The sequence below is a fragment of the Myripristis murdjan genome, chromosome 10 (genome assembly GCF_902150065.1).
Source record: "Myripristis murdjan chromosome 10, fMyrMur1.1, whole genome shotgun sequence".
Lineage (NCBI taxonomy): Eukaryota > Metazoa > Chordata > Actinopteri > Holocentriformes > Holocentridae > Myripristis > Myripristis murdjan.
The window spans coordinates 11444922-11472522 of NC_043989.1; the positions used below are offsets into that span (position 1 = coordinate 11444922).

The 27601-nt window shown below is 39.7% G+C and overlaps 2 protein-coding genes across 2 annotated transcripts in view; one reads left to right on the forward strand and one right to left on the reverse strand.

Annotated features, from left to right (window-relative positions):
• The window catches only part of LOC115366506 (ecto-NOX disulfide-thiol exchanger 2-like), a 189081-nt gene that overhangs the window by 122532 nt on the left and 38948 nt on the right, over positions 1–27601 (reverse strand). The window contains exon 2 of the mRNA XM_030061992.1: positions 14656–14802. Coding sequence (XP_029917852.1) covers positions 14656–14802 — 147 coding nt within the window. The remainder of the gene's footprint in view (positions 1–14655; positions 14803–27601) is intronic.
• Positions 4895–7916, forward strand: LOC115366504 (nuclear factor 7, brain-like). The gene is made up of 2 exons (XM_030061991.1): positions 4895–4978; positions 5117–7916. Exon 2 carries the CDS (start codon positions 5132–5134, stop codon positions 6767–6769), a length of 1638 nt encoding a protein of 545 aa, XP_029917851.1. The 5' UTR covers positions 4895–4978; positions 5117–5131; the 3' UTR covers positions 6770–7916.

Genomic DNA, 27601 nt, shown 5'->3' on the forward strand with positions numbered 1-27601 from the left:
AAGAGGCCAGGTTTGATATGAATAAGAGACAAGAGCAAAAAAGCTACCACCAGTATCAAAGATTCAGAGATTCAAACTCCTGCCTCATCTCATTTAAACCGCATTCTTTACTGAAACACCGAAATTGAAGACTTCTGCCTCGTCTCATGCAATTTCAAAATGAGCTCAATGTCTTCAAATGCAAATGAAATGCTCTATGAAGAAAAATTCAGGGAAACAGGCAGTAGTGCGGCATTGAAGTAGCACGGCAGAAATTGACTTTGATTACCGGAGTTTAATTCACCGGTCCCAAATCTTAACAAAATTATTTTATTTGCCTGACTTAAACCAAAGTTTTAGTTGCCTAACCTTGATCCAAAATGTAATCAGTTGCTTTACTTGCCTGAACTAAAACTGCTAGTTAACCTTTACACGCAGTGAAATCACTTCATGCCTGAGGAAGGTCAATGCACTGAAATGTTGCATACATAAAATGTTATACTGCAGCTAGTGTGTGGGACAGACCTTTCCCCCAGCACCCATCATTAAGGTATGCATTAGAACCTTTTGCTTCATTGTTGTACACAATGATATCATGAAAATAACAACACATTCATTTCATGCTATTGTAGCATAATGGGAGTGTAATCCTCACATTATGTTACAATAGCACGAAATGAATGTGATGACCACAACTCAAAATTCAAAAACTGCAACACATCGAGTTTGCACTCATTTCAGGCAATTACATGAGACTGTTGGAAAACCTATAGACGTGAAACATTCATTATGCCAGCTCTTTAAGTGACTTGAAAATGTGCTTTAGCAAATATGTTTTAAGTCAGTGGATAGCTTCTCCTGTATTCGATCATGCTCGAAAAAAAATTGCACAAATGCCCAATGCAGCTGCTGAAATCTGAACTTCCACTTGGAAGCTCAGGAGAGATCGATGTAGCCAAAGTTTGCCACATGACATCACATCAGCATCACAGCACACACAGTGAACAATATCACTTCGCATCAACTTACATTTTCTAAAACTTAGTCTTAGTAGATGTATAGTTAATGTGCTGTAACAACTCCAGAGGGTTTTATTGGTAGTTAACTTCACCAGATTGTCATAACATCAGTAGGTAAAAGGCAAGCATCTATGTTTTTTTGTTTGTTTGTTTTTTTTTGGTTTTTTTTTTTTTATTATTTTTTCACAAAAGCACTAGAATGCATTCAGGTCTTAAGTTGGGAATACAGACCTGGAACAACTGTGAGCTGCAACAGTCAGCCTGAGCATTCAAAATGGCTTAATTCAAATGACGTCTGCAAACGTCAAAGGTCATTCCTGTCATTCTGAGACTGGAAAGGAGCTGTGGGTCCAGTAAGAGCGCACTGACTAGAGTTGTTTCGACCCATATAACATCAGAAATATTTTACCCCATTCATTCTTCGATCATTAAATCCCCGGCAAATTTTCTGTCACAGACATTAACTCTGGCAAATAACAGAAATGAATAATTCAATAGCTGGCCCAGCCTGTCAAGGAAGAGTGTTACTCCACTGGCGTTTGGAGGCCATCTCAGATAGCTTTATAAATCCAACAGTCACCACCTGCCTAATGAATAAGACTGTAGATAAAATACTTCAACACCCATTACATTTGAAACCGAGCCTTGTGATCCTTTAAATCTCTAAGCACTTCTCTGGATTCGAGGATACATGCTTAGCACAAGCAAATGTCCAATTCAATTTCAGTGCTGCAGAAACTAATACAATCTACAATACGACCCGCTCTCAAAGGATCTACTTACGCACTGACATATTAAAAACATTCCCTTGCCCCCAAATGTATTCCATCTGTACTGTTAAACAAAACCAGTTGGGAATTCGGTAGACATTTTCTAACTCAGTTTGTGTGTGACATTTATTGGACTTCAAATACTTTTCTGCAGTGGTGTTCCAAGTCTTCCCAATTTTCTCCATTCTTCCTCCTCCTGAGCCCTTTCCTCCACCCTGCCAAGTAACTAAAGAAGTACACAGATAAGAAATGGGTTCTGGGTAGAGAAAAGACATAATCTTACAGTAAAAGATTGTAATGGAATGAGTTGCCTCAAACAAGATGTACTTTGAATTGACTTACAACTCAAGTTCACACAGGCGCAGTGTTTCTACTTTGCCATGCAATTTTGAGAAAAGGGGAAAGTACGACCTAACCTCCTTCTTTCCAATGCTAAAAGTGCTGCTTTTAGCAACAACCACGAAAAAAACACAGCTTTTAATCTATGAAAAAACAACCTGACAAAGATGGAGCCCTCCTCACAAGCTTTCGAGAATTTCAAAGTCATCCTATCAAGGAGGGAAATCTAAAGCAGAGTGTCTGGGGAACGCAAACACTGGAGGGAGAGGACTCTCATTTGGCATCAGCTCTCCTATGGCAGTCATGTTCCCCAGGCTGATGGATGAAGGGAGAAGCTCATCTCATGACTAATTATTTATCTTCCCTACAGAATTGTTGTGTCTGGTGGCTGGAAATAACAGCCCTCTGCTCTGACCAAGGAGTAAACAAACTGGAATGATGAAGCTGAACGAGCCTTTTCTTTCGCTCTCAAAACAGTGCAGAGCGAGCCTGCCACACTGTGCAAAGGCCCTATGGGCAAAATTTGGCAGATCATATGTTTTCTATTCGAATTGTTTCCAAACAGTAATAAGAATTTGTGTAGGTTTAATTAATGCATTATTTATTTTCTAATAACAATTTTAGGACAGGGCTAAGTGGCTTATTATAAGGGATAATTAAGTGGTAACCCATGAGATCTGTGGTTTTTGGATTCTGGCAACAAAAAATAATGTCACTAATCATGTTAAGTCTTTTTCATGCTCCTCTTCTATTGTAACAAGCTGTTGCTGCAGCCGGAAATATAGAAAAACTAATTTCCTGTGTGCCGGAAGATTTGTCCCAGAAAAAGACTGACCCAATACGAGCGTTAGGAACAGTAAATGTAAAAGCTTTCGTGATCTGGGAGCAGAATGAAATAATGCTCTCTTTTGCAAAATGAACATATATTTCCATCCAATAAAAATATTGCAAGTTATCTCTTTAACCAACATAATGTTAATTTAAGACCCTAATGTAGTAGCTGATGTCTTTCGAAATAATTAATAATGTCCAGTTGCATAATATGTGCCAGAGCTCACCACATATTTTACTCTTTATCTCTTGGACCAAACGCACATGTGTTGTAGATACTAAGCTTAACTGTACTTTTTCAATCAGTTCAAACCTGAGCAGACAGTGAACAGGAGGCATTGAACTCAAATAGAGGGGTGTCTGTGTCCTCTGGCACTTTGAGCTCCTCTAATCACATATTCATGTATTCAAGGTGAGGAGAAGTGAAGAGTAGCTACAATTGAGAACCCAGTGGGTCATAGAACAAGGATGAAGGGATGAAAAAAGCACTGGTTGAGAGATGGAGGGAGCGAGGAGAGAAAGAATGGGAGGGGAAGAGTCCTGACTCCCTCTCATCCTTCGATGAACCCATCAGTGGAGCCTGTAGAGGAGAATAAAGGCTGGGGTCCTGGACCACCACATACGCCAGGATCAAAGGGAATCCCCATCTGATCCAAATGTCATTTGAATGTTTTATGACTGCCAGGGAATTCAGGTGTGGCTTGAATAAGATGTGGTTCAAGAGTGCTGCTGATCAGAGCCGGCCTGTCATCATCAGATGGGAGCCCCACATTGGAGAGCTTTATCCAGAACACATGCATGCATACATATTTCATCAATCTAAGCACACACATACATATCTTTGTTTGAGTAATGACTGAATTTTCATTCTCTTTCATCTTTTTCCATTACATATCAACATCTTTAAGTCCCTGAGATCATTAGTCAAGGTGAATGGCTGCTTTGTGTGGCTTCTGTAAATAGTGGGGATATTTTTATCATTAATGAAGCACTAAAATACTATGGCATGTTACTTGTGGAAAAAATCCACTTATGCACATATATTTAACACAAATATCCAACATGAATGAATAAGTGTTTCCAGCTCCACGGAGACAGATTAACTTGCGTCACTGAGAGGTTAAGTACAAGGTATCACGCATCCTTTTTTTCATTTTATCAACCACAAACCCAACTTCATCTGCTTACAATTCACATCTGCGGCTCTGCAGAGCACATATGGATAAATCCACATTCAATACTGCATGTCAGAGGTACATCTAGCGTGCATGATTGCAGATAAGGACGCACAGAAACATATAAACAAACACAAACGCAGTCTTGCAGCTCTGGCAAAGCCGCTCAAGAGATGCAGGATAGCTACTGTGTTGTGATAATAGTCTTAGTCTCTCTCAGAGGAAGAGTGTCTTTACAGTTTATTATGCAGATTCAGTCACTAAGCTTTCTCATGTATTGCAGATATGCACACACACACACACACATTTTTTTTGTTTGTTTGTTTTTGTTGTTTTTTGTTGTTTTTTTTTTACTGCCATACTTTCTCACTTCAACTGCAGACACATTTCAAAGACCTGGCAGAAAGACCACAAGGATGTGATGGACTGGCAATGGTCACATGAAGACAGGGAGGCTGATGAGGAGATGGCATGCAGGTGTTCATATGTGGGTGAAGGGACTGGGCAAGGCAGGAAGGCAGAATAAGCAGGACAGAGGACCAGACCACAACAATTTGATACCTAAATGAGCAAGCATGAGCATGAGCAATTCCATCATACATGTGACTGTATGTGGCATTTTAGTACTTTTATTGGGTGTAATAGATTTTTTTAAAAAAATCACTAAAATGTAAGTCACCACTGAATTGTGCCATTAAGGGGTTAACTTGTTGCAGGAAGATAAGAGGTACTGGGAGGGGCCTGGCACTCTGTCATCGAAAGTGAAACTAGAGCTAAGTAACATGCAGGACTAAGTGCGACTCTTTTACTTTCACTTGTTTACTTGACACGTTGGAGAGAATAAAACAAAACCTGCATACCCAAGGTAAAGTTGAATTTTGTTCAGTTTGTAATTCCCCTTTTAATTATGTCTTTTAATCAAGTTACTTTACTACAGCACTGTGTCTGATTTTACACACTGTTAACTGAGTGCTGACCTACTATTGTCATCTTTTCACCCCAGATTTTTTGTCGAGACATGGCTTGTGCGAGTAGTCTACTGACTGAGGAACAATTCCTTTGTTCTATCTGTATGGATGTGTTCACTAATCCTGCGGCTATTCCTTGTGGGCACAACTTCTGTCTCCAATGCATCACTAACTATTGGGACACCAGTAACATATGTCAGTGTCCACTGTGCTTAGAGCAATTCTACAAAAGACCAATGCTTCGGGTCAATATTTTCATTGCTGAAATGGCTGCAAAGTTCAAGAAAACAATTGGAGAGAAATCGTCTGGCAGTGCTGAGCAGCAATGTGCCAAACCAGGAAGTGTGCTCTGTGATATTTGCCCCGGGGTAAAGCTCACAGCCCTGCAGTCCTGCCTGGTGTGTCTAATGTCTTACTGTGCCACACATCTGGAGCCTCATCAGAGAATTCCAGCCTTAAAGAAACACAAGCTGATCAAGCCTGTGGAGAACCTGGAAAGCAGGATGTGTAAGAAGCATGACAAACTTTTGGAGCTGTTCTGCAAGGTGGATGGAATTTTTGTGTGCGAGTCCTGTATTGACACCGACCATAAAACTCATGAAATAGTGACTCTAGAGGAGGAGGTTAAAATAAGGAAGACCCAGATGGAAATGACTCAGGAAAAGATGCATCACATGATCCAGGAGCGACAGCAGAAAATTAATGAAATGCAACACTCAGTAGAAACCAGCAGAAATAATGCAGACAAAGCGTTGTCATATAGCACGGACGTGATGAGTGCTTTGGTGCAATACATTAACAGAAGCCAGGCTGAACTCACTAAGGTATTTGGGGCGAAGAAGAAAAAAACTGAAACACAGGCAGAGGATTTCATCAAAGAACTGGAGGGAGAAATTATGCAACTAAAGCAGGAAAGCGAGGGGCTTCAGCAGGTCCCTCTCAGTGAAGACCACTTCAAGTTCCTTGAGAGCTTCCCACCTCTCTCCATGATTTGGCCACGGACTAAAGACTGGTCTGATATAAAGATTGACAGTGAGGAGTATACTGTGGAGACAGCCGTGGCTCAACTGGAGAGGCTGGTCATAAAAGAAATTAGGATGCTGTGTGATCCTGACTTGAATAAAATGCAGCAGCACGCTGTGGATGTGAATCTGGATCCTGAGACAGCACACCCCTGTATCACAGTGTCTGAGGATGGGAAACAAGTCCGCTATGGAGACACAAAGAAGAAACCCCTGGTCAAACCACAGAGGTTTGATAATGTCCTTAATGTCTTGGCAAAAGAGGGTTTCTCCTCAGGGAAATTTTATTATGAAGTGCAGGTTAAAGACAAGACACAGTGGGACTTAGGCGTTGCGAAAGAGTCCATCAACAGGAAGGGGGACATAAGGCTGAGTCCAAACAATGGGTACTGGACGGTTTGGATGAGGAAGGGAAGGGAGTACACCGCCAATGCAGGCCCTGCTGTTATCCTGCCTCTAAGACAGAAGCCCCAAAAGGTCGGGGTGTTCGTTGATTATGAGGAGGGTCAAGTGTCCTTTTATGATGTGGAAGCACGGGCTCATATGTACACCTTCACCGGCTGCAACTTCACCGAGAAGCTCTTTCCATTCTTCAGTCCCTGTGGTAATGATGGTGGCAAAAACTCTGCCCCTTTGATCATTACTCCTGTCAAATACAGTGGGTAGCTTTTTCAGGGGAGACAGATAGCTAAAGAGGGAGAGAGATGGAATGCATGTATTAGTGTGTGCAAAGGTGTTTATCTGTGTAACTCCAGCCTGCCACCCTGTATCTCCAATCCATCAGCATCACAGAGACACCGACACCCAGTTGTAGATCTCCACCAGTCAGACAGAGACCCCGTTCAGCCACCAGGACATTCACTCCACACAGTCACACATCTCTGTGGCAGACTGGTACAGCCATATATCTCCTTGGATTACAAAAATACCTTACTTATGACAGGGTAAAGCAGGCCATTAATTTTGATATGTTAAAGCAGCTTGTGCCTGCCAGGATGTCTTTGCAACTACCAGACCTGAACCAAAAAGCATTTGCAAATTATTCATAGCATTTATTTTGGCCGAGCTGAAATGTCACCTAGGTGGGCTTGACCATATCTGGATTCAGTTATCACTCAATGTGTTATCTTGGTATTCAAATCAGGTTAAAAATAAACTTAAGGATTATTTACAAGTACCATTTGACCCAGGTGGGATAAACCCCCAAAATAGATTCCAGGACAACAGATCTCAAGGTGGTCCACTCTACTGCACCTGCTATGGAAAATAAACCTGCAGTCTGGTGCAACACAGCAATGTTATTCAGAATCAATTGCAAGACATTAAAGGACCACTATTATTAAGTTTTCAAGGATTTGGATCAAGTGTACTATGCCTCAGGTAAAGAACAGTGTTCTTCATAATGTTTTGCAAGTAAAAGTAAGTTAATTAGAGGGATTCTTATTGACCGGATTTTAATATTGAGTCCTCAGGTAGAACAGCAACAATACTGAACCCCTGACTGTCAAACAAAACCAGCCTCTAATTTAAATGAGATAATCCTGCTTAGTGGAGACCCTTAAGTTCAAATTCTACAAATCTGCCTGCTCTGAACGTTGGTAATTGTTAAATGAGATTGTTTTGATCACGTGATAATTTTTTGATTATGTTTCTGATTGTGTAAATAGTTTGCATTGTTCCGATATATGACATGGGTGCAATTTCACAGTATGTTCATCAGCACATTACCACTTCTCTCTCACATGAGCTTCTTCATCTCTGCTGATTGAACTGGAGTTAAAAGTAAATCATCATAAAAGCGAGGAGAGTAAGAGACAGCAAGACACAATATTTCCTAAGGAGGTCAAAGTACAGAAACCACATAATAGGTGGGGTACGTTTTGCACAATGTATAAATACGGCACAGATTTCACATAGGTGTGTTGAATAGCCCTGGAAATTATATGATGCCTTTGTTTGAAATGTAATCATGTCAAGATATCAAATAATAAAACTAATTTTGTGAGATGCAAACAGTGCTATCCTGACTTTTTTTTTTTTTTTTTTTTTTTTTTTTTTTAAATCTAGACCACACGCTTCCACAGGAGAATTAGAACTGATAAACAGGCTTAAAAAACCTCAACCAGAAAACCTGACAACCAAAATGAAGACACCGAAGACTGGATTGCCTCAATACGCAATTAAAACACATCTGTCATTTTGCAAAATATAAACAAAAGTTGGAGAATCTCTTGACAGCCTGAGACACCCTCAACATTCTCTTCGCAATTTTTCCCAACCACCACATGCAAAATAACCCATTAGTTTTCTCTCTGGTGTGATTTGAAAAACAAAAATGATGTTAATTCTCCCTTTCACAAACAAGGAAACATGGGAAATGAGATTTTAATGATTTGACTTGTGTAATTAGATGCTACGTCTCCAGTGATTACAGGGTATCTCCAAAATGTGATGGGGGATATATGGGTGATATATGACTTTTATTGTGTTAGAAACCACAGGATGACATCATGATACAACAGAGGCCTGCACTGTTTACTGCTCTCAGTTTGGCAAAACAACAGTAAGAGAGAGGAACAACAACAGAGACAAAAGGAGAGCAAAGAGATGAAAACCTACAAAATGGCTCGGACCAGCTGCGTGGTATTAGTGTATGTAATTAGGGGTGCAAAAGTCTCCATAAAGCACAGATTAGTTTTAGGATTTTTAATAGGTTCTGAAATTTCTTAGTGCAGGTTTAAGTTTTAAAATGTGCTCCGAGAAGCCAAAAATAAACACAATATGGGTGAAATATGATGAATAAATAGCCTGTGTGTGCAAGGATGCACAGACTAATGTTAGTGATAGTATTTTTTGTCGTTCAATAGAGAAGAGAAGCTTTGAAAAAGAGATTAAATCACTGTGTAGTGATTTTTGGCTGTACACAATGTACCTCCACCCACCACGTTGCTTCTGATGTGAACCAACAAGTCACGCTCTGTGTCTCATGGGAAGACCTTTCACCAGGCAATGTTTCTTTTTCTTCTTTTATGGTATTTCATGTAAATTCTACACAACACGACCTGAGCTGTCATTTAAAATGATTCACCATGTAGTTTTAGAGCAGCTGTAAGTTCTCATTTTCTCACTTTTGAGATACTGTTCATGGTATATTATCATTCAGCATAGAGTACGCTGAATTATTCGCATACATCACATCAGTCAGTATCACATAGATGATTTTGCTCTATGCTTTCATCTCTTAACAGGTGTATTTCTTTAAATCATATCCGCACCACGATTTGCTTTGATTTTACTTTTTCCCTTTGTTTTTAAACAGTGGATATCTCATTTTGAAATGTAGTACTGTAATACTACATTTGTCATTTCGACTGAATACACTATGATGCAAAATAGATCAGCTCTGAAGCTGAAGTGGCCGCAATGAACCTGGGCTCAGAATGGCTGACCAGGGATTAAATGTAGTGGCACTTTCAATCTGTTCCAGTTAAATACTGTCAGAGAAACAGGCTAGATGCAAAGGGTGCTTGAAACTCATTCAAGTCCGACAAAGGCAGTTCTTGGTCTACGATTTCTGCTTCAAACAGCATTTCACATTTAAACCACAATTTAGTTACAATCCCGCAGTGTGCAAATTACTGGCTAGATGCAGCTCACACAAGGAGATGGCTGCTGATTTGTCCTGCTCCCCAAGAACACATTACATGTGACTGCTATTGATCCAGCCATTGATCAGAAATCATCCTCTTGTAACAGACTAGCAGGTTTTTAAGTGCTCATTCTCGCTCCAGCTTAAATACAACAGCCCTGCAAAAAGAAGAGCATCTCAGACTCCTGTGTGATGCTGATATCAATGGAATAAGGACAATTCAAGCAGCCTCTACACGGCCCTGGGGTGGTGTTTTTTATGGATTGTTTGAAAAGACACATTGGCGAGGAGAAGCATAAGAGTGAATAATGGAAAGTGTATTTTCTAACTTTACAGGGAACCTGTATAAATAAACCAAAAAGTGTTTGCTAATGAAAAGAGGGCAATGTGCTGGAGTATTCAGTGTCTCCATTTAACCAAGCCTTAGGCACAGAGAGACACTGCATTCAGAGCACTCTCCTCATTGTTCTTTCATCACACCTAACGAATCACTGCACACCAACGGAGCAGAGCTTTCTCTTATTAAGCTGAGTGTGCATGGTAACGTCATTAATTACTTTCCAGCTGTTATATAGTTGTGCTCATTAGTAGTAAAGGCAACTACAGTAATAAGAAATACTGTCTTACTTATATGGATGATTGTTGCTCTGTGATCAGAATATTCATCAACTAATGTCTCATTTTTTTGTTAGTTATTCAAATAGTTCCCTCCATTCAGCTGTATATAAAACAAGTCAGTCAGTCTAGTTCTTACCCACAGTCTGTATGGGATTGATGCAGTTAGCAGCTATTAGGACCCTCAAACTGTCATTCTGTTTGTTACAATTATGTCGAAGTTTGTTAGACAATGATATGTACACATAGATACAGTTTCTAAGTACATTTGAGTCTGGGGAATTGTCCTGCCTAAATGACTGACAGTGTGTGAAAACTAGAAGAGTATCATTTGGAGTGTGTGTAGGTGTGTGCGCACACAGGCGCACATGTGTGTGTCTGTGTTTCTGCAGGCGCATATGTATCCATCCTATGTGGATCTAATGAAGTGCCAAATGTAATAAGATGGATCTATCCATTAGGGTTCCTTAACGAGACTAAATCCACGCGGCTGCTAATGAGTCAGTGCTTCATCAAGCCTCCTTGGAGAGCTGGAGGATCCGACCGAGACTGGAGACAAACTACCAACCAGGAGCCAGACAACATCAGACCCTGTAAGCCGGTAAAGCCACAGCTCCAGATGCTCTAGACCTCAATCATTTAGCTGCCGGCCCTTCAGGGACTGGCTTCCAACTAGCAAGCAGCAATAGCTGATAGCAGACAGAGGAGTCATGACAGGCCAGGGAACACTAATCTGTAATCATTGATCTGCCATTATTGAGAAATACTCATTAGCCTGATGGAAGTATGCTCTGTAGAGTTGTATTGTTATGTGCTATTATTAGTTTTGGCCTCTTATGTGCTAAGCAGCATGTCTGTCTAGCACCACATAACATTTACCAATGGTAAAAAATGAGTTGTGAAAAGACGCTGTCCTTTTTTAGTATATACCAAACAGTGTTAGTGTTATGTGGTTGATAGATACTCGAAGGCCTGTATTGCTGTGAAAATTCACTTCTGTCTGAGGAATATACTATTCCAACTGCACCATCTGCCCTACTGCACTGTTCTCAAAAACACATCCACCCAGTAAATAGCCTTACACGGTATATCATTAGGGCATAGTGTGCAAGGATTTGCATGTTTGGTCATCAGCAAACATGCAAATCATGGAATAATGGACATAGTAGAGCAGACAACAAAATGCAATTTCTGAATGACTATATACAGTGTGTTTAACACACATACACTTACATATAGCTAACTGTATATATTTAACCACCTTCTAATCCTACATGTCACATCTGGCTGCCAGTTGGATTACTGAATGTAGCACTGGCTTTATTAAAAACATTTTTGTCTTTCTTAACTGCAACACATTTACTGATGATAATCTTAACAAGAACGTTAAAAATGCCAAGTCCAAGCCTGGTAGAAGATGTACAGTACTAGTGTCAATATGTGCCACTTGGATTTTTGCTAAAGGTTTCCTCCAAAGTTGCGCTGGTTTTCCTGGAACTGAAGCTGCAAGTACATTTTAATTAAACACAGTGAGATTCAGAGGTTGCGCAGGCTAGTTCTCTACGGTGTGAAAACACTAAGTAAGTGCTGTTCTTCAGGCTGGGATAGCTGTACGTTCATAAATGCCAGGAGTAGGACAAGTAAACAGGATAATATGCTGTTCTGTGCAGCTATTTAAAATACTGCACCACATTTATATCGCATTTATGTAATTATACTAACACAATTAATACGAAAGTAGTGATCGTGACTTCACTGCTACTGACTAACTGACAGAGAGAAAGAATGGATGAGTGGGCCCTTTCTTTATCTCAAAGATGGTGAGAGAAAATGGATGGTTTTTCCAGCGACAGATTAGTTTTGTGCTCCACCAAGGCTTTGATCTTACAGCTTTTTGACAGGCTTTAATCTAAGCAGAGTACACACAGACACACACATACATGTAAAGGCACACATACACAAAGACACACACACACACATATATATAGTTTTTTGTTTGTTGTCATTTTTTCCCACTGAAGCCATTGTGTACTTGAGCTGTGGAGAGCATCTCAGCATCCAGAGAACTAAACTGTGTTGATTAAAAAAAAAAAAAAAGAAGCATGTGAAGCTGTTTTAACTTGGTATATTTTTCTTCCCTGAGTCATACTGTACCGTTGCTGTAGCATACTACCTTTTATGCCTATTACAGCTACGGTCGCATAGCTCTGAATACACCTGCATCTTTTTTTCACCTGTTGTTAATGGTTTGGTCACAGCAGGTGCACGTCTCCTCCAAACTATTCACCTTGCACTTTGGACACAAAGCGTTTTGGGGCACTCAGTTTCAGTTTTAGCTACAACGCGCACTGCATCAAAGTATATTTTCTGCTCATTTAACCAACCAAAGGATGATAGAAACAATAAAGGTCAAAATGAAGAAAAGAGAGAAGATTTTAGTCATCTCATAACACGCTTAGCTGTAGGATCAAAAAAAAAAAAAAAAAAAAAATACTATCATGGCAGATGCAAAAAATTAGCAGTGCCTGGAGGAAAGTAAGCAGCCTCTAACAGTTTCCTGGTGAGTATCATTAACTGCATCAACATTTGCATTCATGAATGGGCCCCTTGTTACTCCAGGTTAGTTAGCTGACTCTGATCAGATACCTTCCCAGGTAGCATGCTGACTCAACCAAATTTCACATGAGCGTCGAGGGCAGTCGGCTCCAACTTGGCATCAAGAGGCGGTTTATGGGTTGCACTTGGCAAGCGTAAATCAGCTGAGTGTCAAGCAGAAGAATTAGACTGTTAATAAACTGCCACTGGGCCAAACGTACTGGGCCAAATATACTTTGACTTTGACAGCCCAGTTAGCAAAAAAGCTGTAAGATTCAATTTAATAGTCCACAGTGAGTGAGTCTGGCCCAAGTTCCTGCATGAAGAACATGGATGTTAGAACTTGGGCTGATTCTGGAGAATAATTCAGACTGAATGTGGCCCGAGTCAATCCAAATTAACTTTTAATGGAAACTTGTTGTCACGGTTGTTATACTACGAGGAGAATGATGTAAAGCTCCTTGCCTTGCACCCTTTGAACTTTCTCTCTCTCTTTGCTTCTAGCGACGCCCCCAGCTGCGCTTTGTGTTTGAGCGTGTGAAAAAAAAAAAAAAAAAACGCCTCCAATCTGATCACAGTCTCACATGATCAAGATTAATGCGTCGTCGAGTCAACTTCCACATCACTAACTCCACAATCAACGACAAATTGTCTTTATAGGGAACAAAACAATCATAGGGGGGGAAAAAATCAGATGCTGCTTGGGGAAAATGACATCATGCTTGCAAACAGCTTGTACATGTAATTGGTGAAGTGAGATCAGTGTTTAATGAAAAAGAATAATTGATCTCATACACCCAGAAAGTTGTAGGTACCTTTGACATATTTGGTGGTCATTCCCTGGTAGCACAACATAAATTGGTAAGAATTAATAACTATGTAGTGCTGACAGGTACAAAGAGAATAGAGGCATCTCTAGTGAGTTTCTGTGCCCCACAAGTACTGAGATTAGTTGGTTTAGACCCCCTGTGTATCTCTGCCAGATTGTAAATCCAGACCAATTAGTGTCACCAAGACAGAGGAGAACATGGAGCAACACCTCTCTGTCTTAAGGGCCCTCTTCTTTCTACTGCTCATAATGCAATTAATTAGAAAGCCCTTCTTTAATTAGACAGCACACTGGCACTGATTAAAATAGGGCTCATTTAGTGGGCCCGCGCACACGCACACACACGCAACAAATAGGCACAAATCAACATGGAGCACATGCGAGCACACACACACACACACGCCCACACACATAAGACAAGGTTCATTGTTTGACAGGTCAGTATATGCATGAGAGAGCCAAAAGCAAGTGTGTTTTGATTGGTGGTACTGTTGGCACGGCGAGAAGCAGGCAGACGTAAAATCTGAGTTCTGCAGCTTCCTGGTTTTAGCCGTCTGACCTCCAAACAGTCCAGACAACCAGAGCCCCGGGCTACGGCAAGCTAATCAAAAACAGCAAAGACCAAACAAGGCCACCTCTTTCGGATTGTCTCAAAGTAACAGGATTAAACTTTATCTCTTACTACCAGTTATTTGATGCTGGTGGTGTTTAAATTGCATTCCATCAGCCAAAAAGTCAAACTAAAGACAGAAATTTTATCATAACTCCAGATAGGACCTGTGTATTACTGACACAGTATTATTGCAGAACCAGTGAGTAAAGGTTCCATTAGCTGCAATACAAGTGAGGCAGCATTATCAGTACCTAGAGGCAGGCTGGGTCTTTTCCTCTTCTTGCCGTTGTCTGCTGTGTTTTCCAGAGAAGGACAGTCTGGCACCAGTGGCCCACTGGAGTTGTTGAATTGGAGCGGGTCATTGTTGCTGGATGGGTCAAAAGGCAGAGCATTGAGCCCTAAAAAATAAACAAGGAACATGTTAGATGATATGATACAGTATAGCTGTGGTTCACTGAAGAAACATCTACCTTACAACCACTATGTGTGGAATATTTATGCCAATACACGATTCTCAAATCATTTTGATAGTGCAGTAACTGGCAATAACAACAATAGTCTCTCTAAGGGTAAACTGAGTGAGTTATGTGTTGTTTTCTATGTGTTTAAAGCATTGTCCCAGGGCATGATTTGGCAACACATGTGCAGTCACTGCTGTGGTTGAAGTTATTACAGAGCTGAAACAATCACAATAACCACATCATTCAAAAATATATTCTCAAGAAGAACAGATCTACTCTACAACAGCTGTGTCCCAAATCCCAATGACAGTGTTGCAAGAAAAAGTGAACACTTCACATACAAATATAAGTACAAGTTGTCTTTTTTGACAGTGCCTAGTTTAATTTAGAATAAATGCAGAAAAAAAAAAAAAAGCTCCAAGCGGTGCTGGAGATGAATTATAAATCAGGAGTGGAAAAAAGAGGGAAAAGGAGACCAATGGGAAGAATTTGAAGGACAGAGCTTAAGTAAACGTCTTAGTCAGCATTTATGTCACCATGCATTTTATAAGTCATAACTTTTAATTTGTGCATGTCATCGGTGTCAACTTGTTTAGTGTGCCATACTAAACAGAAGGACTGAGCTGTAAATTCAATGGTTTTCAATTTTCAGCTGAAGTTACCAGGTTGCCATAACACCACCCGTGGGCCAAATACCATTAAATACCATAAAATACCACCAAATTTGGCATGGCCCCTCAGAGTACCTCAGAGTACATATATATAGTCAGTTTTATTAATACAGCATTATGTGTTTATAGTTTAAGGAAATTTTGGTAAATTCGGCCCCGCCCGCACTTTATGGAAGCCAAATACAGCAAAATGGTACCAAACATCATGGTACCAAAAATCTGAAACAGTCATTTTATGCAGCTCCCTCTAGTTATTGTGCGTGCCGAATTCGGAGATAATACAATACAATTTTGAGGAGAAGGAGTGAAAAAATGGTCAAAAATTTAACGAGAGGGATACTGAAGGTGGACTGTGTGCGGCAGTCTTTTGTTCCGCATCAATAAAATATTTGCCAACAAGGCCACCGTGATTGCAATGCTGCACTACACCACACTTGGGCGAGCAAACATCTCTGAATATGAGGTGGAGGAGCATCTTTAGACTGACTGATAGATCAGCTGACCTGAAACTGGCTGCTGACGAGCACACCGTGGCAAGAAATAACCCTGACCCCCCATACACAAGTTCATTACTGGTCGGTTATTCAGTTTACACAATGAAAAAATTTCACATCACCTTGTCTGTGTACATATTTGTCTTTTCTCTGTAAAGCTACTACATGTAAGAGCTTTACCGTCACATAGCACAAAATGATCATCATATCCTTTCTGGCCCATGTTCATAAATTTGTGCCAGAAATCTTTCATTTGTTGTTATTCCTTTGATGCTGAAAGAGGTAAATAAATGAGTTAAGGCCTTGTTAACAAGTTGGCAAGCAGACGTCATACACACACATACACAAACACACACACAACTAATCTTAACATGACTCTTATAAATATCAAAACAGACTGTGCACTAATGCATATTAACCAAATCTGCTTAATGGCTTATGCAATTGTACTCAAATCATCCTTGTCTTTTTTTTTTTTTTAAATAAGGTTTGACCATGAACATAACTGATGCTAAAATGATCTTAAAGGAGGTCAGTCCTTCAACTTTTTGACTGCTGCCATCATTCTGTACATGAATAATGAATAATAAGTCTTTTTCATGAACAAAAATTTCAAAGAAGCCATCCAAACAGTCTATCTGTTAGCAAATGTTGCATCCTTGAATAATGAATGTCAAACTTTCGAGAAATGATAGGCACATACATTTTAAAGATTAGTTATTCTCTCTCTCTACTAATAAAATGGAGGCAAACAGTTGCGTGTTTATTTGTAATTCAGGCCAGATTTTGGGAGAGACCGGGCCGATCCTCATGAAAAATGCATGCGTGCTTCTGGCTTACACCTGTTTCTGCTCGGCTTTGTTTTTCCACTGAAAGCAATAGGGCTGGATGATGGAGAGGGGATCCTGCTCTCTCGCCTGTATTGATTGTCCACAGGGGAATGAGAAGTTGGTCTGGGTATCAAACTTTGACAGCACCGCCCACTTTACCTCCTAACATGCTTGTTTGTTGTTGTTTGTGCTTGTTTTTTTGTCTGTATTTAGCTGTGTGTCTCGGCGTGACTGAACTGAACTGAATTGTTTGTTTCACACATATAAAATCCAAACTGTGGCGTCTCCGGTGATATCTCAAACATCTGCGATCTGATTTTGGCCAAATTTGAAAGGAGGATGCATCTTTACAGTGCATTCCAGTGAGAAGATGCATGGACACTACCTGGACAAATGGTGGCGCTATAATTAAAGGTCAAAATTGTGAATACAATCGTAGTACCTAAGAGGCCGCTGTCTTGATTTTAACAAAACATGGTGGGATGATGCATTTTGGCACTGCAGTGTGGAGTTTAAACAATTACAATGATTGACCCGATGGGGATGCTATAATTAAAGGTTGAAATTTTCAAACTTTGCAAGGCTATGACTGTGCTTGCATCATCTGCGAGGGACAGCATGTTTACTTATTTTCTTGTCAATTCTTCTTCTTTCTCTCAGTATAACTAGCGCAGATCAAGATGCAGAGAAAATTGCCGGGAGACGCTATAGCATGAGATGGGCTTCATGCATTTATGGATGCAGCCTGGCCTCAATATCTCCGTGATTCCCCCGTTCTATATTGGACAAGACCAGGCCTATAATGTGTTTACAAGAGATTTTTAATAGCTGCCTTCCTGCAGCTGAGTCTCTTCCTTATTCACTATTAGAAAAAGATGGATGGAGCCTCTCCTTGCGTGGCCTTCCACCCAATTTGTCTTGTGTTTCACGATGTCAGTGCGGGATTCTCCTCTATGTATGTTGGCATATAAGTATTCAAGCATCTATCTATCTGTGTATCTATCTATCCATCTATATATCTATCTGCTATGCTTTCAACTAAGCACATTTCCACAGTTTCATAACAATATTACCCACTCCTCTCTGTCTCAGTAATCTGTGTTTTCAGCTGACACACAGCACAGACATACCAAATGAGCAATGTGGTAATAAACAGAGGATTAACTATTACTGAGATGGGAGCTATGCCTTTCCTTAAACCTTTATATTACAACTGGGAAATAAGGACTGGAAGTACATCAAATTCATGGGATGTGTGAGATTACTTAGACTTACTACTGGCATGAGGATATAGTTATACAGTGGAAAACCAAAGCCATGGCAAATTAAAGGACTGAGGGCACAAACTGCAAATCTAAGGGCAGCAGCTTAGTGGACTGAACTGCTGATGTTAGAAGTACTGGTCAACAACAGTGTGTTTTTTGTGCTAGAGCAAACACTGACAGATGTCGCGTATTTTTCAGCTTGAGAGAATAAAGTGGAATGAGGTGAGTTTATTAAAGCATGTGATATTTTATAGAGTTTTACCAGGATTTACCTTTAGTGTGGAAACACAGCTTTACTAGGAGAATGAACAAACTGAAGAGCAAATATGATAAAGCCTCATGTAAAAACATTGTTTCTCGGTGCCACTCTGTATTATAAAGACTTGAAAGTAATGGAATGGGTCTGAGAACGTGTGGCAGAACATTTTATTTTTTCCATGCATAGTTATTCGTCTTCTAACCATCAACTGAGAGCAGCACGGCTTTGAGATAGCTGAACTACTGCCCATGACATACTGTACACATAAAAACACAATTTCTCAATTTGACTGCATTGCTGTGCTGGTTTGAAAACACAGCCCTGTTCAAAACCATTTTCTAAAAGTACATATGAATGCTAATGCAAGTAATTGTGTATGCTTGAGCCTGCACCTGTACTTCTCCCTAAAAGTCAACCATCTCTCCGCTGCCTCTGTGGAGCACCTGTCTAGGTTTACATCAAACACACCCACACACCCACACACCCACACACACACACACACACACACACACACACGCCTTCACTCTGCGTGCATCAGTCTTTTGCTGCTATCATCCTACCAGCAGCCCATCGACATCCACCTGTCTGGGGTTTCTCTTGTACTCCCTTCTCTCTGTTGTGGCACAACAGATGCAGAAAAGTGTCAGTCCATCTCCTGTTGCTGATTTGACATTACTCCTGTCATTTTACAAGCTGATCTTTTTTAATCGTTTTATCCCAGACGGCTAAAACAAGGAAACAAGATGGCCAACCAATCAGAGCTTGTTTGAGACAGAGAAAAAGGAAAAGAGCGAAAGTTTGTACGCAGCTGGTAAGAAAGTTTACTAACAGCTACCAGGCTTAGTGTATGTTGGCAGGTTTCTTTGGCCACTGTGCAACTGCATATTTGCCATTATCTGGATCCCTTCTCTCCACCTGTGCCCTGGCAGATCTGTGTGTTTCTTTTTCACTCATTGCATGTCAGTGCCACCAGGACTAGAGGTGGTGGGCAGACATCATTCTCCTGAGGAATCAAATTAACTCTAAAAGCAGGGAAGCAGAGGTTACTGAGGTATAGAGCGAGACCCAATGGATAAAACTGTGCAAATAAAGTTTATTTTTATACTCGCTTGAGGTGGAAAACAATTTGTTTGTAAAGACAATATGTGATGAATGTATTTATGGTTAGCCTAACCCTAACCCTACTTAAAAAAAAATAAAGTAGCTTTATTTCATTTTTTTCATGTGAATGTATTTTCTGATGTAGCTATCTTTATTCAGCTATTTATTCACTTCAATCCATGCAGCTGATGGCAATGTACATTCATTCACACTGAATTATTTTCAATAAAAATCAAATGTTGACTTATATTTTGCTTTACCATCGGATGGAAAAATAATAACACTCATGGCAGAATAGCAGACATTGGTAGAAACTATTCCAATACAATGACAAATTAAATATGTATAAAAATATGACCTTGGAATAATCATCAAGGGGTAATTTTTCATAATATTCTAAATTAAACCCCTGAGAAAACAATACTGTCCCTGTACAGTCTCTGTATATATGCTATAATTATGATTTATGCAAACCTACAGTAAAATTTAGTGGCAAAATAGCCTTCACTGAGGCCCTTTATCACAATTTATGTAATAAAAGTAATATTCTTAAAGTGTAAGTCCTTAGAAACCAAACACAAACATAAATAGACACACAGGCACACACATACACACTCCTGCAAATTGGTAAATCTGCAAGCATACCAGCTGATAAATTGAATAATAACTGAATCTCAGACAGGAACCATCCTGCGGTGGGTTTGGCCCAAAATATTAAGAGGAAGAAAAATTGAGTAGCATGGAGCGTAAAACTGATGGTCTCTGTTGGACTAAAAATACACAGCTAGAGCAGACGACGGAACAACATATGAAATTCCTGCATGAGAGCATGTTGCGTGAATTAAAAAAAATAAAACATACCACAATGAGATGCAGACATGACGTTCCATGTCATGTAAAGAGGGTAAATCGTCACGGGAGGGAGGGACAATAGAGAGAGCCAGAAAAAGACAGAGCAGACCACCAACTGGTGCAGGCCACTAGAACCATCAATCATCAAGACACCATAGATCTAAACCTATGGTTAGGATAGATCCACTAGAAAATTCCAGGGTACTTTCTGCTGAATATGATATCCCCTTTTATCAATAGGATCGGTCAATAGCACACTCTCACAGCACAACACCGCAGCAGCTGGCTTGGAAAATTATTTAAAGCCTGTGATGCTCGCTACTACTATCTATTCCTTGTTTTCATTTGTCAGTCATAAAAGATGCAGGGATTGAAAAACAGCAAGAAAAAAAGTAGGAAAAAGTGCTCTAGTGAGGGAACAATCCTTGAACAAATGCCAAAATGTTCAAGCTCCAAAGGCTTTGACCTCACTTTGTGCAGAGATCAATAAAGCCTAAAAAGTAACAGTAAAATAACTGCTCTGCCTGCGTCTTAACACCGAGTGAGAATGTGTGGTGTCAGCCCTTATTGTGCATTCTAACAAATTCAAATGAATGTTAAAAATATCATGAATATCACATCAAGTATGTTAACGCCTACAGATGTGACACATCACATTCACAGATGGCATGCTAGTAATTAGTATGTCAGGACCTGAAGATACGTCCTCATCATGGAGAGTGAGGATGTCACACTTTATCCAAAAAAAAAAAAAAAGAAAAGAAAGAAGAAGAAGAAAGTATAAATACTTGATTTTGTCTCAAATATTTTATCAGTATGCTTACTTTAGGGTGCGTTCATACCAAGTATGTTTGGAGCAGTTCTGTGGTGTAGTGGAGCGTACAGTACACGCAATTTAGAGTGTACTCACTTTTCAATCCAACAGCTACAGTAGTGAAAAATATGGGAGAAAATACACACTTCATATCCGCCTGTTTAGTAGTATACCCAGCTCATCAACTAGGAGCGGTTTATTGGTACTCTGTCATTTTTGCCCCTTTATTTTGGTCAAATTTGCACCAAATAACTGCACTAAGACATCTGAAAACACAGGTCTCAGTTCTCTCGGTTCTTTTCCAGGTGAACTACAATGTGGTTTGTCAGGAGTGAGAATGTAATCTGAATTAACGTCCCAGAAATACAAAGGGTAACAGGTACGAGGAGTCACTTGTTTAAACAGTTATTCATGTTTGGAAAGCCGAGCACGTACTTCGCATTTGCAGTGCTTGAGAACTGGTGGCATCTCTAAATGAAATGAGGGGCAAACCACAGTCTTGACTGATGTTCATATTCATGTATAAATTCATTCTGCTCCTAACATGTATGCATACCTGAGACAGTAAATTACAGGATTGAATACAGGCATGTTCATCATTCTTAGTTAAAGCTCAGAGGCAGGATTTTGATTTGTTTTAGTTGATGAAATCAGATGGGGGATAATACATTGGTGTGCATCTTTTCATTTGTTTGTTCATCTGTGAGGAAGTTGCTCACTTTTTGCACCCATTGGCCAAAAGGGGGAATGGTAGTGGGCATGGCATATCATAATAATGTTCATAACTTCTGTGTAAATGAACTAGTCAACACAAGACATCACAAAAGTTACTCATGTTTGCAGTAACTGTTTGGAGTAACACATACAGGCTTTCCTTTCTGAATGAATGTCATTGTGCAAGCTATAGCATTACGGCATTTTGATCCTATATGGATCTTAGTCAGGTGAAATAATACAGTCATTCAGCTACACACTGAATACCTGGTCTGGGTTTACCTGAAATAGAAGTGGTTCACAAGATCAACTGACTCAGCCTTTTTAACTGGTGAAAATCCAGCATCCAACAGGAATATCGCTATAAAAGAGGAAAATTATTGTCATGCAGCTCTAACAACTGAAGTATTTCCTAATGACATTCCCACTGTTTTCCTTGTCATGTAAGGTTAGAAATGTTTAGGTAGGCCTGCTTTTAGACATGTTGTTGGATGTATTTACTTAATAATTAACTGAAAAAAATGGTTGTTAAATACTTTTTTTTTCTCTTTCTCATCTAACGTCATTTCTGTTTCATTTTTACAAGACTGTTTCATGTCACATCGCCAATTCGAAAACAAGAAATTAATGAAGTGGTGGATTGCATTTTGGTTTTGCCCACTAGAAGAACAAAAATGTGTGTGTGTGTGTGTGTGTGTGTTTTTTTTTTTTTTTTTTTAGAATAAAATAACAGCTAAATAATGATGAGTTAATTATATGCGTCTAGTACTGTGTTTTACTTAATATTTTCATTACCTTCATTCAAAGGTGTGAAGCTTATGAGTAAATTTGTTTTGACAGCTCTTTCCTCCGTAAATTTCTTCTTGATGTGTGTTTGTACGGTTCACTTAAACACATCATTACCTCTGGGGTGGACTGACATTACCATCTGAATGTACACGGTGATTGAATTGGGTTTAAATAGAGTGCTGGTGGATGTGTATAACGTTTGATGCTGTACAAAGTACATTTTCAAATGTTCCATGAGCTTTAATATTTTCTGTACGACTCTCTACGGTATATCACTTTTTCAAACAGTCAATGCCTTTGAGATGTCATAGTTCATAGATTATTTCATACCCATCCACTGTCCTTGATATTTTTTTGGTGTTAAAGGTAGTCTAGCCCACAGAGCTGAATGTACAAATAAACACTACGGTTTGGGGGAAGTTAATAGCTTTGCAATGCCGCGCAAAAGCCAAAACAAAATCAAATTCGTTTCCCGAGGTCAATCCTGCATGTCACTGAACGGTCTCATTCAGATGGATGAAAACAAACTAATCTATGAGTTCACTTGTTTTTTATGGCTGAATAACACTCTTGCCTTACCTCCTCACACCACCAGCTGTTTGAGATAAACACTCTTTGGAAGACACAACCACTCTGGCTTACAAACATGCTCACCACCACTATACATAATATATATGATGAATTGGTCTGTCCGTTCAGGACTTGGTTTACTCCAAGAAAAGGGACTTATAGCCGGCAAATTGTACAATACAGAACACTGTGCAGTGCAGACTCCCCAAGAAGCAATTAAAGAGGAAAAAGAGAAGAGTACCTAGTGCAATATCTGGACCAGGAAGTGTGACCTGGTTTACAGTAAATAGATAGACTGTCCTTTGACTTTATGTTGCTGAGTTTCACGAAAAAGTAAGATTTATTGTCCAATAGATTTCCCCTATTCTAGGTTGTTGTGATAGAAAAATGCTAGTCTGCCTCACAGAAAGCCGTGAGGTCATGCTAGATTAAAATCACATAGCACGAGAGGACAAAAACACTATTCTACACTAACCCAATATCCTAGACATTTTTATATTTAATGCTCCAAAATCAATACTTTTGCGACTTGGTGTTTTCTAAACTTTTCCGTGCCAGATAAGTGGAAGCTTCTTTTTTCAACCAGGGTATAAACAATGCACTTTCAAAGCTCCTCTTCAGAAATCTCAAACACTCTATTTCTAACATCAAGCAAGTAAACAGGTTGTCCCTCACCAGTGGTGCAACCCACCTCACATAGAAACATGTGGATCAATACCATGTGAGGCAGCTGGATGTAAAAAAAAAAAATACTGCTGCTGGTAGAAAATGTTCATTCACTTAACATGGTACGGGATGAAAAAATAAACAAGCACATAAATGAGTGAAAATCAGCAGCGCTAACACCTCTGGTCCAGAATCTGTAAAAAGAACACAACCAGGAGTGGGAGAAGTATGCATGGTCTCAGAGGAAGTAGGAGTGGCCCAATCTGTGTAATAAGTTAATATGGGTTATCCCGTATCCCAAGGCAAACCTTGCATCAGTTATAGTGTGGTAATGCTGCAATTTGTGGTGTTACACTAGTACAGAAATGACTTTCTGAGGTTATGTGACTGTTTGTGGTAAGCCAGACCGACTGCCAAACTCTTTTGACAAAATGGCCTGAGAAATTAATCAGGACTTCTTCTTCTTCTTCTTCTTCCTCCTCCTCTTCCTCCTACTACTGGCTGGTTATACAAAAAGTTCATTTCAAACCCTGAAAGTTACATTAACTGCTACCTATTTGTAGTCTATGAGACACACACAAGTCTGCAGCTGTATCTCTGTTTATGGTTATTTCTGGGATAGCCAGTGAGGTTGGTAGTCACTGTATATGCACACAGAAGCAGAGATGCTGGGCTGGACATGAGCTTGCATACTAATAACTCCATATGTACACCTTCACTGAAGAAGAAGAAGGCAATGTTTCAATGTGGATCTTCGTTAGGTGAAATAGCACGGAGAGTCCACAAACCGAAATATTTGAGAAAGCTCTTAGGTCAAAGAAAAATGTTTTTGTATATGGGATGTTGGATTTTTGCTAGATGAATGGACTGAGTCAGTTGATTTTGTTTATAACTACCAGGTTCTATCAAGTTGTATATTCAGAATTTTAAGCAAATATACACTCAGCAGCCACTTTATCAGCTCCACCTGTACAATCTAATGCAGTTCAGTGCAACAGCTCTGCCATAAATTCTACCTTTTAAGAAAGTTTCTAATGTTCAGTTTTTGTTGCCGCTGTGGAGAATGTGTACATTTAATTCTATGTTTATTATTGAGGCTGTAGTTTGCAGAGGTCATGTACTGGACCGCATTATATTGAGAGATGTTTCTTATTGTTTGTCCTCCCTTTTTATTTACATGAAGGGGACTATTAGAAATGCCTCTCAGTAAAATACAGTCCAGTACAACAGCACCACTATCTATGACCTCAGTGCCAAACATATAACTGAATGAACACCTTAATTACTGTGACAAAAATAGGTGTTTTTACCAGATGTTTCAGTGGTTCAGACAATACTTTCAATCTCTTTCTGTCTTGGTCTTCGGTCTTGCACTGGGCTACATTATATTGAGATGTTTCTGTTTTTTTGCCCTTCCCATTTATGTACATGAGGGGGACAAAATATTTGAAACACTTCTGAATATAATGCAGTCCAGTAGAACAGCAGCACTAACTATGAGCTCAATGCCAAACATAGAACTTAATGGACACCTCTATTACTGTGACAAAAAGAAAACCTGAGCATTACAGGCATCATAATAATATACCTCATGGCAGAAAATTTGTGTTGGGTTGTATTAGATTGTGCAGGTGGATCTAATAAAGTGGCCACTGAGTGTATTTTGAACATATATGCACAATAGCAAATGATCTGTGATCACACCTATTAAATCCTCTGAAATCCATTAACATCTTCTTTTGTGTGTGTATGTGAAAGCACACTAAAGCAGTGGAAAATGTACATACAGCTACTAGTTATCTAAAAAATGTGGTCGATAAGCAAAATGTACAATGGGTAGAATAGTTTCTGAATGTCTGCCTTTGTAATATAGCATAAGACATCATAGGAATGTACACTACAGTTTGCAATATATAAGAAAGAAATGGCTTTCTGACTAGGGTTGTTTGAAAGCTGGTTTTATAGTGATCTGCAAAAAGCTGAAGCGACCGTCTCACACAGAGCTAATTACATCCTTCTTGCTGATACCTGAACATGTATGGACATGTTGGTGACTGTGTGCCTACCACCGCAGTCATACCTACAGAAACAATTTGTGGTCTTGCTACCTACAGGGGCACAACACTTTATTTACAGTCCAATATCAAACCAAGGACAGTAAATAATCCTTTTTAGATTGTTTGAAAGCTACAATTTGAAATAAGTTCTTCATAGCAATTAGCCTAATGGGGAGGCAACAAGGAACCTCAGACCTATATGACCTTTTTCTCTGTGTGACTTGACAGTATCATCACTTGAATTGGCTGCTTCCTGCTGCACACAGAACAAAGGTTTCCTGACAGGAGTTGACAAAGCCAAAAGTGGTCACACTCTTTGACAAAATGTTACTGGTCATATCGACCATAAGTCACATTCTGACACAACTAAGGTTCACAGTCCACTGTAACCACTCATATTAATCTACTGGTCGATAAACAGTTTCAGTTTGGCTGCTATTGGTCGTGGTCAAGTGACACATTTCTTGTTGTATCCTGTGTGTGGTGACAGTTGGTGCATCAGGGTGCAAGATCCAAAATTAGCTTCCTGTCACCAGCAGCAGCTATGTTCCCATACCTGGAAGTTTGCCCATGAAGTCGAGTCATAAGACCTCAAGAGGCGCTAGTCGAGATGAGCTTCCAACAGATAAGTCAACCAGTGAAACGGGTCGTTGGTCTATTCATAGCCCCAACTGTCCAGCTGAACAACAGAACATTAGTGAAGGTCACAGATGCTTAGCATAAGCATAAAGCGAGCCATAAAAACTAACAGTCTATGTTGAATGATGAATGTCCCCAGCAGATGAACAAACAAGGTGTCTGACTGATCCGGCTTAGCAGCAGAAGGTAAGGCACACTAGGCGCCTGGAGCATTCTCATAAGGCTATTAACTTGGCTTTTCACTTGGTCCCTGGGTATTTATAGCAGTAGAGACAATAAGGGGACAAATTTAAACTGCCGACCAGTCGATGAAAGTGAAGAAAAACAAACATGCTGTCATTATCTTTGACTTTTCCTAGAAGTTCTTTTCTCACCTTTCAAAACACAGTAATAACCACTGGCATGAAAAAAAAAATCCCAGATGAACTTCCAAGATAAATTTGGCTGCTTAGAAGAAAGGTTTCTTTAGTAGCTCATGAATATGTGTCTTTACAAACCTTCAGTCAGCTTAAGTATGATGTCTAAAAAACCTGTAATGAATCAATCAAGCCTTCAGGCTCCAGATGTACGAGCGCAACCAGACGGACAGCCTTCATCCAGCCGATCTCGGCACAGCGGGCTGTTTATTGAGTTCCAGGGCCAACGAGGACCTGTGAAAGAACATTCATCAATGGTTTCTCAGTCTACCCACACAACATCTGCCTCAAGTAAAGACATGAAAGGCCCATATATTCAGCAAATGCAGACATACCAGCGGTAAAGAGCAACAAAAATGGACCTACACTGCGCGCAGCAGCAAAATAAATGCCAAATGAAAATTACCATGTACAAGCTAAAAAGAATCACTTGCTCAAGTTCGGCTTATTGTATCAGAAACAGTATTAAAAGTATGCTTTAGCAGAGGTATGATTCAGTGACTATGAGAAAGAAAGTGGAGATAATGTAGACAAAGTGCAGACCATATAAGTAGCAAATGTGAGTTTCACATCAATACTAGAGCTCCTCCAGGTGATTT